Here is an 18,063-nt window from a genome sequence, read left to right on the forward strand (position 1 = left end):
GTGCATGGTTCTATACCTCAAGTGTAAAAAAATTACACCATTTAACATTCAGGAAACATGCTCGCAACTAACAAGAAATGAGGGAGTAGCCAATCCGAGAATCACTTTAAAACATAGCCAAAGTCTTGGACGTAATTTGTAAAACATGAGGAGCATGGCCTTCCGTGTGCCAAAGAGAGAAGGAAAAAAAATGTGGAGACGGGTTACACCAGTTTTCTTTTCTCGAGAGAAGGGTTTGCTTATTTCCCCACGGACTAATTTGGAGCCAAACAATCAACATTTCCTTATCACTATAATGTTCTGACTTGTGAATTCTAGAAGTCTCAATATAGACCTAAAGTCTTAAAGATGCCAACTCATCGAACAATACCAGTCGCTCAGACAAACTCTCGTCAGCACAGCCTTCCTGTACTAATCACGTACAAATTCTTTACAGCCACATTAGAGGTATATATATATACCTCTCAAGTCTCAATACAGTAAACATATAAACCATTCTACACAGAATTTTCCTCGAGTTTGTTCAGCTAGTCTGTATGAAGTAGCCGGTAAGGAGACCAGCTCTGAATATACCCAATTACCCTCCTCCACAGGCTCTCACCTGAACCTGAAGATGCAGCAGCGGCAGCAGCTCTTCTCCTAGCTTCCGCTTCCGCTCTTCTCCTGGCTGCCGTCGCCGGGAAGTGAGGAACGGCCGGCGGCGTCCTGCCGACGACGGCGTTGGGCGGGTAGTGCGAGACGACGGGCGCCGAGGAAAACTCCCGCGTCCACGCCCTGGCCTCCGCCTCGTACCGCTCGTAGTCGTACGCGTACTGCTCGGCGATGTCGTAGTTGATCGGGTAGTCGAGCAGCGGGTCGTAGAGCACGGAGACGAAGCCGATGAGGAGGCCGCGGAGCTTGGTGGCGCAGCTCCAGCTCTCGGCGTCCAGCACCATGTTCCCTTCCTCGTCGATGTTGGGATGGTATACCTGCGGTTGCAGAGACAAGCACTCAAATTCGATCCATGCAATTTTTTTTGAAAGAGCAAGTTTCGTAAAACTAAAACCCAATTATCATCGTCCAAGTTACACAAAACCATAAACATTTTGACACATGACACATAAACCCAAAATACTATGTTTTTAAAGTTTTATAAAATCACATAGTTAACCATTTTGACATACTTCTATATTAAAATTTTAAAAAGCCAGGTGTAACAATTATACAATGGATAAAATCCTTATAAATTTGAGATGTAATTGTAGAATTAAAAAGTGTGGTAGATCAAAGTTAAAATGATCAATACCGTGGTTTCGTGAAACTTCAGAATAATAATATACGGGGTTACGTGCCTTACGTCAAAACCTTTATAATTTTATGCAATTTAAACCATATAACAGATGAGGTTTTAAGACATTTGCATCACGCAAAACGGATCGGAGGAACAAGCAGAGATGCAGACGAGCGTGCGCTTACCAGAGTCTTGAAGGTGACCTTGGGGTGGACGAAGGGGTAGCCGGCGGCGGGGAGCTGGATGTCGACGGGGAACGTGCCGCCGGCGTAGGGGGTGCCGGCGGGGCCGTCGATGACCACCTCCCAGTGGAAGGGGTCCGTCACGGGCTCCGGCCCGGGCCGCAAGTACGGCGGCGGGTCACGCCAGAGCAGCCTCAGCTCGTTGCGGATGATCCTGAGCGCTGTCTTCCGCTCCTCATCCTGCCGTCTGGCCGCCGCCGTGGACAGCTCCGGCTGCGGCTCCGGCTCCGGCACCGGCGCCGTCGCCATGGCCGGCGATTCGCTGGTCATTGTTGCCACCTCGCGAGCACTTGCGTAATGCACGTCGGCCCTAGCCTCTCTGCCGCTTCGTGCAGTCGTACGTGCTACTCGGTGTGGCTTGAGAGAGAGAGATCGGGGGTTCATGAGATCCACGGGGAGACATCGTTATATAGTAGAGATGACGATCGTTCTAATCGTATTCGGATTCGGATACGTAGTGGCGAGTTCGAAACTTCGAATCGGATAATCTGTTTTTGGTTTGGGTTTACCTCTTTTCCAACGGAAAATTACGTATTCGGAGAACAGAAGGCGTCATATTGGATTGTCATCTTTTAAAATGGTAATGGAGTATTCGAAGATAAGGCGCATACCGATTTTACGACTAATTGTCATATTGTATCGACATTTTCTTTAAAAAAAATAAAATTCATTCCGGCCTACTCATCCGGAGAGATCTCCCTGATGGACTACAAGACTGCAATACGAATAGCACGCAGATAGTCAAAACATAAACAAGATACCGCCACTCTAGCCAAACCAGCTAAAAGGAATGAACCTTTGCACGATCACATCCGAAGCGAAGGCAAGCACAAAGCACAGGCACAGGCGCACAGCTTCCACCCAGAAAACACCAAGAAACTTGGCTTCGGTTGATAGATAGACAGATGATGCAGTTCCGGTTACAGCATCATCGATCTTAAGGTTCACATCACATTTCTCACTGCAACCTAACACATGATTTGGCGCACTACCCTGGTACAGGCTATAGGCATCTCTGTACATTCTTTATATACACATACAGAAGGGTACAAGTTTTATTAATTGAATTATCGGGTAAACGACTTCAAATTCTGATTTGGGATACCTAATGTATGATGACAAGATTCAGCACAGGGTGCACAGCTGAGGCACAGCGCGCCCAACGTCTGCTTTGTGTTCCTCACCTCAACACAGCGAGTCAAGATACGAGTGATTATACAGACGGCCAAACTGGAGGAGGCTGCCGTATGTTCTATCCCACACACCGACAAAAAGCATGTCGGTGTCCGGGCTGAAAGACATGCCAGATATCTCACCAAAGAAGTCCAGCTCTTGCCTTCTGGTGTAATCACTCCCGACATCGAAGACGTGGACAAAGTCCGCTGGTTCTGCCATCGACATGAACTGCCCATCTGACGTGAAGCGGATTGATCTTATGGCTCCAAGGTTACCCCTCAAAACATGGAGGGATTTAGAGAGATTCCGCGCATCCCAAATCCGGCATGTCTTATCTTGGTTGCCAGTAGCAAATGTTCTGCCATCTGGGCTCCAAGCTGATGCAAACGAGTAATCAAAGTGACCTTTCAAGGAATGAAGAGTCTGCACAGGGAAACAAAGTAACCAGTTATCATGCATGCCATACTTCAATGTCACATAATTTTCTATCACAGCTTGGTTATCATATATATGTGACGTTTTATGCCCAGGTTTGCGTGTGTGCTGGCATACCTTTCCTGAATTGGCGTCAATTAGTAAACCATTAGGATCATCCCCCACAATAACAGCAAGCTTTCTGTCAGGACTCAATGCTGTATGCTGCATCACCAAAATAACAATGAATTGTGAGACCAGAGTACAGAAACTAAAACATCCAAAGCATTCCATTGGTTTTGATCTCCGTATACTGATGTTGGATCTATTTGTTAACAACACATTTAAAAGGCAGTGCACAATTATGTTTTCATGAGAAAAAGGAAATCAAAAGGTTTTATCTTGAAGAGTCATTATTCGACACCATGAAGAAAGAAGTACAGAACCACATAAAGCGAAACTATGGCAATGTGAAATTATGAATGTCTACACAATCATACATGCATACCCTAATTATAGTAGGTTTACCAAAAGCAAGGTGTCACAAATAAACAAAAAAGACTTACATTCACTGGCCATTCAAACTGAAAATGCTTGTAGAGCTGAAACCTCTCCATATCATAGTCTCTTACACCAGAGTCATTATTCGATGCCATGAAGTGAACAGCACCACTGGGGATAAAACAGTATTAATACAGATGCAAGTTCAAAAAGGTCACATCTAATGAACTTTATAACAGAACAAGGCAATTACCTGGTAGTATTGAATATCTCAACAGCATTAGTAATAGCGTTTTCATCATATGTAGTTCGACAGCAAAAGCTAATTCCTTCTCGATCAAGGTGCTGCATTTCCCATCAACAAAGAATTAAGAAAATTTTAAAAAGGATAAACCCAGACAGTTCATATGCAGATTAAGGCTGAGTTCGGCACTTCATCTTCCCAACCCACCTCTCTCGTTTTCCACGCGCACGCTTTTCAAACTACTTAACAGTGTGTTTTTCGCAAAATTTTTGTATACGAAAGTTGCTTTAAAAATCATATTGATCCATTTTTCAAAAAAAAATAGCTAATATTTAATTAATTACGTGATAATAGACCGCTCTGTTTTGCGTGCAAGAGGGATAGGTTCCCATCCTGCACTGCCGAACACAACCTAAGAATGTAATAAGATGCACATCATGAATTGTTTGGTTATTTTCCAGTAAAATCTGCATAAAATAGTATCCGAGTCGCAAAATCAGTGGATACAGGAGCGGAACTGGGCCTAGGGCAGCTTGGACCCAAGCCCTACTTGTGAAAAAAAATTTAGTGGACTAGTACCTACATATTTTTCAGATTTTCCCAAATTCTATAGCCCAGCCCCACACATGGCCTGTTTCAGCCCCCACATCTCTCAGCCCAACAACCAGCCCATCACAGCCCAATAGAAGCCAACCCTAATCCCACCTCCTCTCTCTCGCGCATCACACCGCATCACCGAGCGCCGCATCTGTTTCTGTTCGCGTTCTTTCTCTTCTCACGCTCTCAGCTCTCCGCCTCTCCTTGTCTGCCACATCACCGACGGCGACTGGCGACTGCGCACGGCGGCACGGCGGCGGGCGGCGACAAGCACTAGTGTCGGCGGGGCAGCGGCGCGCATCCGCGGACGGGAGGCGCATATCAGCAGCAGGCAGTGCGCAGGGGGGCAGCAGCAGCAGCGAGCCAGGGAGGGGATCGGCCATGGCTCCGGCGCAGTCGCATACGCATCGGCGGCAAGGTGGTGACGGCGGGTCAGAGCCTTTGAGGCAAGAGCGCCCCCTTTCTCAGCCACTTCTCCACAAAGTTTGATTCCCGTTTCCCCAAATCAAGATCAGTGTCCTCTCTACTCATCGATTTTGCAAGTTTATTTTGCATTTGGTAGCAGTTAGTCAATTAGAAATTGGTTTGATTTGCTAGATGAAGAGGAGCAGCACTTTAAAATCATTCTACCAAGTCCAGTCCAGTGAGTCCACTCCAACCCCAGAAACAGAAGAAATTGATGAATTTACCCCAACCAGAAGATACTGTTGGAATATAAAGTGAATTGCCCGCCTTTCCTCATTAGCTTAAGCTTTTGGGCTGAACTGGTCGGTGCATGCAACACAATATGGTATTAGAGCCAGAGGTCTCGAGTTCGAATCTTGGCTGGCGCACCCACTTCTATTCCACGCTAGAGGCTTGAGGGGGCCTCGCGTGAAGGGGAGTGTTGGAATATAAAGTGAATTGCCCGCCTTTCCTCATCAGCTTAAGCTTTTGGGTTGAATAGATACGTCGCGTTAGGTAGGGGTGAAAACGGTACGGAAACTTTCCAGATTCCAGACCTATTTTCGAAAACGGAATCTGTCGGTCGGAATTTTTTGGAAACAGAAACAAATTCGAAAATATTTTCTCGGAAACAGAATTGGAAATGATAAGGGCAATTTTCGTCGGAACTCGGAATCGGTCGGAAACTTTCAAGATTTCCTCGGAATTTCTAGAAATTGTGACTGAAATATCCTGGATTCTTTTTTTAAGCACTGAATAGTGAATACCATGGTGTTTGGCTGTTATTTTTTAAAAAAATATTTGTTATGCAAATCTGAAGTTACATAAGAATATTTTTTCCTGCATTGAGATTTATCAACAGCATTACTCTCTTAAACATAGTTAATTTATTCCATAGATTGTGTTTTGTGATGTACTGTTGAGACTTAAGAATTGGAGTTATATGATTGTGTTTTATGATGAATTGTTGACCGTTGAGACTTGAGAATAGGATTTATCAATTTGAGGGGTTTTTGTATTCCGATAAATTTTCGTTACTGTATTTGCGCCGGTTCGTTTTCGCTTTGTTTTCGGTTTCGATAATATTCGATTCCGTTTCATATCCAAGGTTTCCGATTCCGATTCCAATTCCCAAAAAAATATGAAGACGAAAACAATAAAGGTGGTTTCCGTCTGTTTCCGTACCGTTTTCACCCCTAGTGTTAGGTACTCAACAAAATCTTAGTCTAGTCTTGTACTTTTTCTACACTTTTATTGTACTTCGGTGCATATTTAGAAATTGTATTCCAGTCTTGCATTTTTTTTCATAATTGTACTGTACTTCCTTGTACGAATTGACATGGATAGTTGTTAGCCTTCAATTTGAGCCCTAGGCGTGTCAAGATCCTGGCTCCGCCACTTAGTGGATATGTTGATCCACCATACACATGTTACTTCAGCATTCTAAATCTCATAAGGACCAATTCCAGCGGTGCTCACCTATGATATTTATGCAAGCGAGCATCACCAAACTCCAAAATAACATAAACTGTTTAATCGCCATAGAGCTAGAATATATGCCGGTTGCTCGAAGCTACACAGCTATGGCTATATGGATTGATTCAAAGGAACCAGAATCAATTCAAATAATTTACCTTGCAGATTAGCTCTCCTTGAAACCCACCAGCTACCAGCAAATTGTCCTTGACTGACAAGGTACTAACTTGGGTCCCAGAAAAACCCTCAAGTAAACTTCCAGGGTGCTTCTGTAATAAGAAAAACATGAAACATCAATACTAATACATAAAACTTAGAAGCAGAGTAAATAAAAATTGATGGAACAAAGAAAAAGAAGGTACCATACCTCCCTGGGTGCCACATGTCCTTGGACATTCATAAGCTCGGTATCAAGACCACTCAGTGCCGACCAATGAAGAACAGAGAAATGTGACATTAAATAGACATCGTGCTTGGATGTCGCCCATACTAAATTTCTCAGCTGCGGGAAAAGTTAGGTCAATTGTTTCATAATCTCTGCAATTGTGAATCATATCATATAAAAAAGAGGGGCATCAATCAAGAACTAATAATCATCAGAGACATAGAAACATCTTCATCGACCAATTTACAAGTGATTCTAAGAACTACAAAACAAGGACCAGCAGAAATCCCTGAATATGCTAAGCCATTGAAAGATGAATAGTTTATCAAGAAAGGCAGTGCATAGATACATTAGTCATAGTGAAATAAAAATCAACAGGCCCCAAATTTTTCACAATTGAATAAGAAGATGACATCGGTTCTTTTTACAGCAAACGCATCTCAACATGTATACAAGTCTTTTTAACTCGAAAGCAGCAAAATAGTTCCCTGCAGTTAATTGTAACACACTAATACAAAGTACAAAGTTGATAAACTAATACAGCCAAATGAATTGATACAAAAAAAGTCCTCTATTTGGAAGATTATCAAATCAATAAAGATGCACTTTGTTTTAATATTCAAAAGATATTGTACAGGAATATTATAAAGGAAATAGATATGATTTTGACACTTAAACGAGCCTGAAGCTAATTTGGTTAATGAAATGTAAAAACATTATCTTATGAAGTTATGATGGAACGCTCGGAATCTAAATACTACCAACTAGTGCGATATCTAATCAATTATTTCTGATAATAGTGGTGGAATATTATCTTGAAGGGGAAGTAAAAGATGTAAAAGTGAGCCCACCTGAAAATGTAGTATAGTTGATTTTACTGATCTAGTATTTCGCCTAAATTCATAATACATCCCGCCTTTTTCAGTCGGTTTGCATTCCTGTACACAAGTGTCAACTGTCAAGCACAAACACAGACAGTTCTACACAGTGAGCTTTCAAAAGGACGCACCTTTGCGGCTGCTTCTCCAGAATTAGGCATGTTCTCATAATTCTTGTACTGATCTAATCTGGTCTGTCTGTATTTATCACGTGTGATCGCTAGCTTCTCCCATGGTATTCCTTGAATATCCTTTCCTTTTCTTGCATCAACTGATGAGGTATCTGGGATCTTATCATTCTACACAGGAAGGAAAAACAACAATTTAGAGCATTGCAGTGTGGTATATTTAATAAGAACAATGATCAAATTGCTACTATATCAAGAAAACCATACATGTAGAAACTCTAGTATTGGTAAAGTTGAAGATTACTATTATTAAGAAAATACACAATTTGTTCTTTATCAAGACATAGCATTTGCATAGCAGGAAACTAGAACTAAACATGTGGCAGGAATTCTTATGTATTCTTACAGAGTAATACTACTCCCTCCATCCAATTTTGATCAACACATACTGTTGTTGCACGAGACAAAGGAGAACCAAATCAATCCGTAAACAACAGACAGCTTATAAGGCTCATGATTCTCAACAGACAACAGTACACACATGCAGTTAGTATTGTCGTTAATTGGACTCGGATAGCTCTCTAAACAGGAGGATCTGTAATAAGTATCTCGCCCAATTGCACAAATGTTCACTCATCTTACGCTCCTCGTCATCATCAGTGAATAGTGTTCCAACAAACAAAAAAAGAACTTCACAAAAAATAATGTTGCGAAAACTTGATTACACATGCAATGAATCAACAAAGAGAGAAGATTGGACATACCGACTGGCCATGCTCTTCATCCTCTGAATCCGAATCCCTCATCCCTCGCTCATAGTTCTCTTCGCCCATGTCATCAGCAGTGTCGTCCATGTCATAATCATCCTCCATCTCTTCAATGTGGTCTTCGTGATAATTGGACATTGATCCTCACGTGAAGATAAACGTCCCCCGCCTGCAAACAGAGCACAACCATCAGAAACCAGAGTCTCAATCAAAACCAATTGCACATCAAGCAACCAAGCATTTCTAGGCACTCCTAGGTCAATCAACAATTTGCAGCGGTTGCCATGACCACACCAAATACTAGAAGCTCTCCTAAGCAGTGAGAATAACTGAATAAGACAGACCACAATTCCAATTTGACTTCCTATATGGTCTGCAGGAGGTCAATCAAAAAAGAAAAAATTACCCAATCAGAGATCCAACTGATCCCCATGCCTGTATTGCAAATACGCCCCAAAGAACTAGTAGTTCCTACCACGGAGAAATGAAATCCAACAGAAAAATTAGACCAACTGCTCAAGGCAGACCTAACGATGGCCATGGGGATTCACCCGAACCCCCAAAAATTTGTCCAACACAACCTTCTACCGGTATTAAACCACGCACCAGCGAAATCCAGAACAAAATGGATGGTTAATTGGAGGAAATCCGGACGGATTTAGCCGGCCCACATCAAGCGGGACGCGGGGGAGGAAGGCGGCGGGCAACGAGAGGGGAACGAGGGTACCTTCAATTCGATCCGCACGGCGACGGATTCGGGGTGTAAGGAGGCCGGCCCGCCTCGCCCCTCTCGCCCGGCCGCGCGCGCGACTACGCCGACGACGCCTCACAGGGGGGAGGAGGCTCGAGCGGAGGCGAGGGGAAGGGGAGGAGGAGGCCGCCCACCACCGTGCCCTCGGGGCGCCCTCTCGCCGGCGGCGCGGGCGAAGCTGCAGATCGATGGGCGGCGATGGCAGATCGGCCCAGAGGGTAAAGGTGAGGCCGTGGCCGTGGGAGAACGAACGGAACAGAGAGAAGATGGAGGAAGGGGGCAACTTGGTCATTGGCTATTATTTTTCCCAGTTTAGTTTATTTGAAATTAAATTGAATATTTCTCACACTTGAAAACGAGAATTCTGTTCAAAAACTGCGACTTATTATACGGTGGTAACTGAAATTATCGTAAACTTAGCTTTTAATGATCATAGTAGATATTGACGCGTTGTGGCGGGACTTTAAAATTTTTTAACTGGATCGATATATCATAGATGCTTTGATCCAATAGTTAAGGGTTGACTGAACATATAAAAATAGAGGATATATATGTTTCGTTAAACTGAAATAGAGGGTACGTGGGTTTCGCTAATCTAATTTTAGTAGGGTACTCTCTCTATCTAAGAAATGATGTACATATAACTTGTTTTTCTTATCCACGTGTAATCCCCGTATCCTCTACTTGATGCATGTGTCTGTTTGGGATGACACCCATTGAATGACTTCACTACATGCATGCACAACGATGGCGTGAGGTGATACACAGGATTTGGTGCGATGGGCGGTGATGGCGATTTGGAGTAACTAACTCACGGCATTGCACCATATATTGTGCGTCTATGCCACAGAAGACATTGGGACTGTATTTGTATTTGATGTGGGTTAAATTGTAAATGGGAGAGATTTTGTTCTCTTTGGTCTCAATGCCCAAACGAAATACACCAGTCAAATAAGCAGTATTGTTGGTCTTAAATTCTAAAAGGAGAAGAACCCTTGATAGCCATGGAGAAGCTTTGATATAGAGATAAAGCGAACAATTTTGTGACATTTTCTGAACTTGCAAATATACAAATTGCTGCAACCTATAACATTAAAAACTGGAGTTATCATTCCAAATTTCTAACACTAATATAACTTAACTTTAACATCATAATATATATAGCCAAAGTCTAAAAAAAAATGAATTATTCCTTGTTAACATATAGATTGTCGCCACTATTATGCATCTTCTATACAATTTATATATTAATGTAAAAATTAATAAGAAAATATGGTTGGGGATAATAGTGGAGCCACATGGATAATTTTGAGTTACTCAATCAGTGTTGTCTACATGTAGGTCTTTAGTCCTCAATTACAATGTGTTATGTTATTTTAAGTATGTTTTCTTCAAAATTTTTGTATCATTGTTGTTGTGTTCCTTAGTGGGACAAGCCATATGACCTAGACATGGATATCACGGCATGAGAAGAGCAGATGGTGATATATGCCAAAGTGACAAAATGGTATAAAATGACGGAGGTTGCCTCTAATCGTAGAACATGGCATTTTGTTCACTTCGGTTTTGATGAGTCATTTCGGCAGTACCACGTGCATCGACGGTTAATATTCAGGTCACTCTGCTAATTATCAGGTCCAATATCGTAGAAGTATAGTGTTACAATTTCTATAAGCATGCAGAAGTTTTTACAGCTACGATAAACCCAAAGTCACGAGATGATTTTTGTGTGTCCATGGTTTAAAAATACAAATGGTTATTGTGGTTATTGGTTCATCGGAGACCAAGGGGCATTCATTGGATTGAAATATCTGGATTTCAATTAAGAAATAATCTAGAATTGCTCCAATCGACTAAATTCTGACTACGAGGACATGTTTAGTTTATCATTGAAATCAACTTTACCAAATTACCGAAATTTGAAAGGGTTAAATGGGTGAGGTGTTCGGTTTGATGTCTTGTCAAATTTTTTGTGTGGTTTTATGAGTGGAATGTTTCGGAACTATTAAAGTTTGGTAGGAATGACAAGTTGCGATGGTAAAAAGGTATTTGATTTGTTGCCTTGGTTTGTTTCGGTGACAAACCAAATTTAGTAAATATATGATACAATCATAAAATCTACGGTGTAGGTAACTCCAGCCAGCTCGGTATTCCAAGTTTTTTACCCTCTCAAGCTCTCTTTTGAGCAAGTTTAATAGTATAGCTGACTACTAACTCTAAATCATCTATAGTTAATATAGTAACTATAATAGCTAATTCATATAATAGTTACCTGTAAACATATACTACACTATTGATACATGGTCTCACCTGTCATATACACACTGTGTTTTGGAGTTCGTACTGCAGTTGGCTACAAATCCATAGCTCACTGCTCTTCTCTCCTCTTTTATCTCCTTAAAATATGTTTATAGTAGGCTTATACTCCCTCCATTCCAAATTGATCTACATATAGTTTTTTTGAGGTTATTCCTAAATGATCTACATATTTGTGTTCATAAATTAAGTCTATTCGTTATTTGTGCATTGGAGTAAATGGACATTGATGCATGCATCCATGCACACAAGTATTTATAACTCACATGCAATATCTTGATTTGCTATTGGCTAGGAGATAGTGGGGATGGTGCATGCATCGAGTTTGTTGCTAGAGTAAATATAGTATGAGAGAGTTATTAGCTTTTATTGGTCTTGGTGTACCTATGAAATATGTAGATCAATTTGGAATGGAGTAGTCTGCTATTGTACCTGCTCAGGATGCGTTTGAATGTGCCGTTGGATTGTGAATTTTCATGACACGCAAAACGAGCAAGCCATTAGCGTATGATTCATTAAATATTAAATTTTATAAACTTGAAAATTATTTTAAAAAAACTTTCATATAAAAGATATTTTAAAAATATATCATTTAACAGTTTAAAAAACTTATGACGGTTTACGAGAGAGCAGTCAACTCCAAACTCACTTTACAACTCAGCCATATCGCTGGGACTAATAGCCGAAATGCACAATGTGAGTATGTGACGCGAAAAAAAAAATCCATTTTCTTTTCTGCTCTAACAAGTTAACACAGGCTAATAGCATTCACACACGCAGAGGTCAAAGGATAAGGATTCCAGGCATATGTTGGGACCGACCTAAATTTAATTGTGGCACCCTTTATCTGAACTGTCACGAGGAAGCTATCAAAGGATTGTGCTCAACTGTTGTGGCTGTCGGTCCAACAGCCTGCATTTCTTCACGTCCATCTTCTCACCAAACTGAGATAGTTGTATCTTTCTGATAAGAGGATGACTGGCAGCGATGGCATTTCTTCACATCCATCTTCTTACCAAACGATGTAATTGTAGGGTTTTTTTTTTGGCAGATAAGAGGATGCCAGCGATGGCAACAGATTACAAGGTAGAAAGATTATGATTTGCAATGTGTTTTTGCCTAAGCTTGAAAAAGTAGTGGTGATCAGGTATCCACAAATGTTCATTTCCACGAAACTTTGGCACACTAGTTGCAGCAGAGCTGGGGCGGAACTAGAACAAAATGGAGGGTGCCTCTTGCTTAATTTACTCTACTTTAGATCAAGTTAAAGCTGATACGGGTGTCTAAGTTTGTATTTAGGGGGTACACATATGGTGAAAATCGGTGAGTTATAGCTAAAAAAATTTCTTGACCGGGTTCCTGGGCACCCCCATCTCATATTCTACATCCGCCCCGGCAGCAGAGTATGGTTTGCAACTTCCATTGGACAGTTATACTTGAACTCTATGTTCAAAGCTCCATTCCAAACTCATAATGACATAATGTAACTACAAGCAGTTTTATATCTTAGAAACACCATATTCACATAAACACTATCCTAAAGTATAGTTCTGGAAGCTTCCTCGTACTCATCAGACTTAACAATTTTATCATGTCCCAATACTCTTACTCGAGACAAATCCTCGAAGCTACCTTGATTCCATGACACGAATTTGAACTACTAGGCAGAGTGGCAGGCATGCCTTGATTTCGAGCCAAAGATAGGAGTGGTTATACAGACGGTCAAACTGGAGGAGGCTGCCATATGTTCTATCCCACACACCGACAAAAGGAATAAGTTCACTTAGTGACACTTAAAAGTGATCGAAATCAAATTCGTAACCCTAAACCACAAAACCGGATATCTTGACCCCCCAGCTCTTCAAACCGGAGCAATTTGACTCCCTCGGTGGTTTTAGAGGGCGGTTTCGCTCACGTGGCGCCTACGTGGTAGTATTGACTCGGTCTTCTTTCCACGTGGCGTTGATGTGGCGCTTAGGTGGCATTAGAAATAAAAAAAAGTGTGGGACCCATTTGGCATCCACCGAAAGTGTGGGTGGGACCCACTGACATGTGGGGCCCACATAAATCATCCTCTCTTCATCCTCCCCCTCTCTCTCTCTTCCCTTCGGCGAGCGGCGGCCGTGTGACGGCTGACAGGGGCCAGCGATGCGCGGGAGCTGGTGGCGGCGGCAGCAGCGGCGCGCGGGAGCCACCGCCGGCGGAGGCGGGAGGGCGGGCGGGCGAGGGCGGGTGGAGGCGCAGGAGGGGACCCTGGTGACGACGCCGTCGGTGTTGCGGTAGTCGTCGGCGACGGGGTCGTAGACGAGGCCTCCACCGCCATGGTGATGACCCTGGTGACAACGCCGTCGGCGTTGCGGCAGTCCTACTCCACCGCCGTGCAGTGCCTCTGCCGAAAGGGCGCCCCCGACGAGGCCAAGGAGACGCTCGACGAGATGGTGGCGCGCGGCTTCCGCCCCACCGTCGCCACTTTCTCCGCCGTCGTCAGCTGCCTCTGCAAGCGCGGTCGTGTCACCAGGGACATGGCCCATGGAGGTAGCAACCGAGGAGGTTGGAGACGAGAGCGGCGGCGGCGGCGGGCGTACGAGGGGCGGCGGGCGAGCGAAATCTCGGGGGCACCACCTCTCCTCCCTCCCTTCCGGCCCTCGCCCACCGCCGCCGCCGCACGCGTCTCGGCCTTCGCGCGCCGCCGTCGCTGCTCCGGCCCTCGCCCGCCACCGCCGCCGCTCCAGCCCTTGTCTGCCGTCGCCGCCGCCGCTCCGGCCCCGCCCGCCGCTCCAGCGCAGCAAAGGGGGAGAGGAAGGGGAGAGAGAGAGAGAGAGGGGGGAAGGACCGGAGATGGCCACCACATCTACCGCCCTCGTTGGCCCTCGCCCACCCGCTCGCCGATGGTCGCCGCCGCCGTCCCCACTGCCCGCTGATGGTTGTCGCCGCCGTCCAGCACGAGCCTGTCGATGGCCGCCGCATCGCCGTCCCCGCCGCCGCCGCTACTCCCGAGTCCCGACCGCCAGACGCCACCGCCATCCCCACTGCCGCTTCGGTGGTGAAAAGAGGCTGGGGGAGAGAATGAGAGAAGGGAGAGAAAGGGGGAGGAGGAAGAAGGGGAGGAGATTGGATGACATGTGGGCCCCACAGGTCAGTGGGTCCCCATGTTAGTGGCCCCGCATGTCATCCTCCGTGTGAATGAAAAATTAATTATTTTTTTTAAATTCTAATGCCACCTAAGCGCCACGTCAATGCCACGTGTAAAGGAGACCCGGTCAATACCACCACGTAGGCGCCACGTCAACAAAACCGCCCAGGGAGTCAAATTGCACCGGTTTTAAAAGTTTTGAGGCTCAAGATATCCGGTTTTGTGGTTTAGGGTTATGGATTAGATTTCGATCACTTTTAAGGGTAACAAAGTGAACTTATTCCCCGACAAAAAGCATGTCAGTGTCTGGGCTGAAAGACATTCCAGATATCTGACCGAAGAAGTCCAGCTCTTGCCTTCTGTTGTAATCGTTCATGTTAACAAAACAACAAATACCATTATACACATGAATGACATGAATTTGATGCAACATAATGTAGCAGTTACAATGCAGCGACAGAAGGTGAGTTCTAAGTAGTCAACCGAGAAGTGAGATTCCAGATAATACGTAGCCTCTGCCATAAATTACAAAGGATTTTACACGCAAAAGGAAAATGCCCAGCCGGGTGAACTAACTCAATCCTCATTGGTTACAACAGCACACCAACTTTGGATAAATGGAAGACATAATAACTCAATGGAACCACAATGCAGCTAGTCCAAAGGTCAGCATGATGAAAGCAAGCAAGCTGCTCTGAGCTTGCTGGCCAGCACTTGAAACGACACTATCTTTTTGGGAAACGCCTTCGCAAGAAAGACCTAGCTTGCCTTCTCGGCACTCGTTTGCAAACAGACCAGGTGGATACTTGCCATAGAGGTTGATGTAGCTGAACATTGTTGATGCACAGTCATTGCTCTCGTCGTTGATATATTCATTAAATGGGCATGCGAATTCCTTGAAAGCATCGCAGCACTGTTTAGCAGGAAACCGTGGCCCTTTGCACTTGCTTGTGATTATTGTGTAGTTTTGGAACTCAAAATTCACAGGGCAATCTGACAAGAATATGTAAAAAAGTACATCAGTATATTAGAACGATGTACTTGAAAGTCTTGTAGCATGCAGAGAAGGTAAGGAGTACTCCTATATTACAGACAACTTACACTATGATCAGAGATGACCAGTGATCTATCTTAACGTTATTTGGTGCATTGCATCAGCAATATATGTGTATTGTTCATTAGACCAAGGATACAGAAAATATGTAATTAGAGGTTGCCTTGAATAATTTAGTTCTTGTGCAGATGTTTGCAGGGACAATTTATCTAATTGGCATTTTGTCCCTTTGCAGAAATTTTCTATATTCATATTAACTTATCTGTTACAGGCCCACTTATTAATAAGTACATGTCGTGTTATCTGGATATTGCACATCAAACTAGAGAACGCATTCCTGCTTCACCATTCAAGGATCAACAGAATTAGCTCAGAGAACTCATTTCATCTCCGCCCATCTAAAATCAAGAGAACAGCAGTTTGCCTGTTCATCGCCATACCCTATAAGCATGACATTTTCAGTTTTTCTCACTATCATATACTTAGTACCTGCACTTTTGGCGTGCAATAGATTCTGAGCACCTCACACCACCCATCATAAAACAGTTCATAATCTTGGAAAAGCTGTGGTGATCAAATAACCACAAAGGTTCAGCTCCTGACACTTTGGCACACCAGTTGCAGCAAAGCGTGGTTTGTAATTTCCATTGGTATGTTATACTTAACCCTGTTGTCAAAGTCCCACCTCACAATGGTATAAATGTAGCAACAAGCATCTCTCTGTAAACAAAATTAGCAACATCATGTTCACATAAACACTACCCTGAAACTTCGCTCCAGATCATCCATCCGACTCATCGGAGTAGCTTATCCATAAAAAGTGTCCCAGTTCTCTTCCTCAAGACAACATGGATGAGTCAATCAAATACTTTTCAGCAATCCTCGAAGCTACCATGATCCAATGACACGATTTCTAACTACTCGCAGGGTGGCAAGCATGTCTTTGATTTCGATGGACAGATCGGGGAATCTACTCCATGAATCTACGCGGCAGCATCCAAAGGTCACTTCCACTTTGTCACATGTTCCCCCCAAATCACCAATTTCAGATCAAATCCCCCCTACCTTAACCCAACCTCGAATCCACCACGAGCAATTGAAGTTACAAAAGGATGGAACTGAACAAGAAATGGAGGGAAACGTACTCTTCTTGGCCTGCAGCAAGCTCCTCCCCGTAGATCCGACGCTCCCCAGGAACACGCTGTCTGCAGAAACAAAAGAGGCGAAACGAAACCAAACCCGTCAGAACCTCACGAACCGAAGCAAAGCGGAGTTCGAGGCAAGCGGCGGAAAACGAGCGCACCGGAAATGAAGGGGGACGCGGAGGCGAGCCCGACGAGGACGGCGGCCGAGACGACGAGCAGGAGGAGCCCACGGTCCACAGCCATCGTGCTGCACCTCCTCCTCCTCCTCCCAGGCGCAGCAAGAACTCCTTGTGCTCGCTCGCTCGCTCGCCGCCGCAAGAAACGGCGGGACCGGAGCTCGACGGATCTAAGCAGCACGGCGGCGATGGGGGAGGGGACGCGCGGGCTGCCCACGTGCGCGCCTCAACGTCTTCGCTGGTGTCTCGTCGATCCTGAGCTCTCTCTCTCTCTCTCTCTCTCTCTCTCTCTATTTCTCTCTCTACCTTAAGAAGAAGCAGAGGTTAGTGAGGCAATTAATTATGCGCGGGGACGGAGCTGGAGTCTGGAGCTGGAAGAAGCAAAGAGAGACGAGCACGACGCGCTTTGGTTTGGTTGCCGTTTTTTCTTTTCTTTTTTTTTCTTTATTATTTTGGTTGCTATATTTGTGACCGTGTCGCGACGGTGCGATTCTGTGAGCTGGTTTGGTTTGGACGTGAGGGAAGTGGAGCGGTGGATGGAGGGGGACTTCACGCTCGTCGTGCGTTTTCACTTGGTTTTCTCTCTCTCTCCCTCTCTTTTTTTTCATTCGGGGCTTAGAAGTTGCTGTGATCAGTTACTCTTAGGAATACACTACATGCGAGTTTAAGACGTCATGTTTTTTGAAAAAAAAAATCTATAGGAGAGTTAAAGTAATATTATTAATCTAGTTTTTAAGTTTGAAATAATGGCTCAACTATCTCTTTTTTTTTCTTTTCTTCACTTCTCAAACATAGTCAGAAAAACGAGGAGAGTATACAAAATAGATTGAAATTAACAGGCAAACAATGAATCTTCAGGGGGCGTTGATGAGGCCCAGCGGGAAGCGGGTAGAAATTACACAAAACAAGTCCAACAATGTGATAATTTTAACGTTTGTTCCTTCCGATTGTTACTGTATGACGCTG

The 18,063-nt window shown here is 44.1% G+C and overlaps 3 protein-coding genes across 3 annotated transcripts; all 3 read right to left on the bottom strand.

The window, feature by feature from the left end:
* Window positions 1-303: 303 nt before the first annotated feature.
* On the bottom strand, window positions 304-1,947 carry LOC112937918 (uncharacterized). The gene is made up of 2 exons (XM_066307678.1): window positions 1,456-1,947; window positions 304-968 (listed from the first exon to the last, which is right to left on the bottom strand). Exons 1-2 carry the CDS (start codon window positions 1,894-1,896, stop codon window positions 528-530), a joined length of 882 nt encoding a protein of 293 aa, XP_066163775.1. The 5' UTR covers window positions 1,897-1,947; the 3' UTR covers window positions 304-527.
* A 420-nt stretch (window positions 1,948-2,367) lies between these two features.
* LOC4330559 (uncharacterized WD repeat-containing protein C2A9.03) lies at window positions 2,368-9,530 on the bottom strand. Its single transcript, XM_015771324.2, has 10 exons — window positions 9,250-9,530; window positions 8,520-8,691; window positions 7,759-7,926; window positions 7,601-7,687; window positions 6,732-6,866; window positions 6,523-6,633; window positions 3,857-3,948; window positions 3,669-3,774; window positions 3,241-3,327; window positions 2,368-3,111 (listed from the first exon to the last, which is right to left on the bottom strand). The coding sequence occupies exons 2-10, from the start codon at window positions 8,658-8,660 to the stop codon at window positions 2,698-2,700; spliced, it is 1,341 nt and encodes a 446-aa protein (XP_015626810.1). The 5' UTR covers window positions 8,661-8,691; window positions 9,250-9,530; the 3' UTR covers window positions 2,368-2,697.
* Window positions 9,531-15,099: 5,569 nt separating this feature from the next.
* Window positions 15,100-17,451, bottom strand: LOC4330560 (GPI-anchored protein LLG1). The gene is made up of 3 exons (XM_015767435.2): window positions 17,080-17,451; window positions 16,922-16,981; window positions 15,100-15,715 (listed from the first exon to the last, which is right to left on the bottom strand). Exons 1-3 carry the CDS (start codon window positions 17,162-17,164, stop codon window positions 15,357-15,359), a joined length of 504 nt encoding a protein of 167 aa, XP_015622921.1. The 5' UTR covers window positions 17,165-17,451; the 3' UTR covers window positions 15,100-15,356.
* Between the last annotated feature and the right edge of the window lie 612 nt (window positions 17,452-18,063).

Source organism: Oryza sativa, chromosome 2 (assembly GCF_034140825.1).
Source record: "Oryza sativa Japonica Group chromosome 2, ASM3414082v1".
In the NCBI taxonomy this organism is placed as follows: domain Eukaryota; kingdom Viridiplantae; phylum Streptophyta; class Magnoliopsida; order Poales; family Poaceae; genus Oryza; species Oryza sativa.

Excerpts from the sequence above, each read along its gene's own strand:
- LOC112937918 (XM_066307678.1), bottom strand. The coding sequence starts at position 1,896 with ATGAACCCCCGATCTCTCTCTCTCAAGCCACACCGAGTAGCACGTACG. Across the intron at positions 969-1,455 it reads AGGTCACCTTCAAGACTCTG|GTATACCATCCCAACATCGA; the intron begins GTAAGCGCACGC and ends CTGCAACCGCAG.
- LOC4330559 (XM_015771324.2), bottom strand. The coding sequence starts at position 8,660 with ATGTCCAATTATCACGAAGACCACATTGAAGAGATGGAGGATGATTAT. Across the intron at positions 3,775-3,856 it reads GAGATATTCAATACTACCAG|TGGTGCTGTTCACTTCATGG; the intron begins GTAATTGCCTTG and ends TTTTATCCCCAG. Across the intron at positions 3,328-3,668 it reads AGTTTGAATGGCCAGTGAAT|CATACAGCATTGAGTCCTGA; the intron begins GTAAGTCTTTTT and ends TTGGTGATGCAG.
- LOC4330560 (XM_015767435.2), bottom strand. The coding sequence starts at position 17,164 with ATGGCTGTGGACCGTGGGCTCCTCCTGCTCGTCGTCTCGGCCGCCGTC. Across the intron at positions 16,982-17,079 it reads CGCGTCCCCCTTCATTTCCG|ACAGCGTGTTCCTGGGGAGC; the intron begins GTGCGCTCGTTT and ends TTGTTTCTGCAG. Across the intron at positions 15,716-16,921 it reads CTTGCTGCAGGCCAAGAAGA|ATTGCCCTGTGAATTTTGAG; the intron begins GTACGTTTCCCT and ends TATTCTTGTCAG.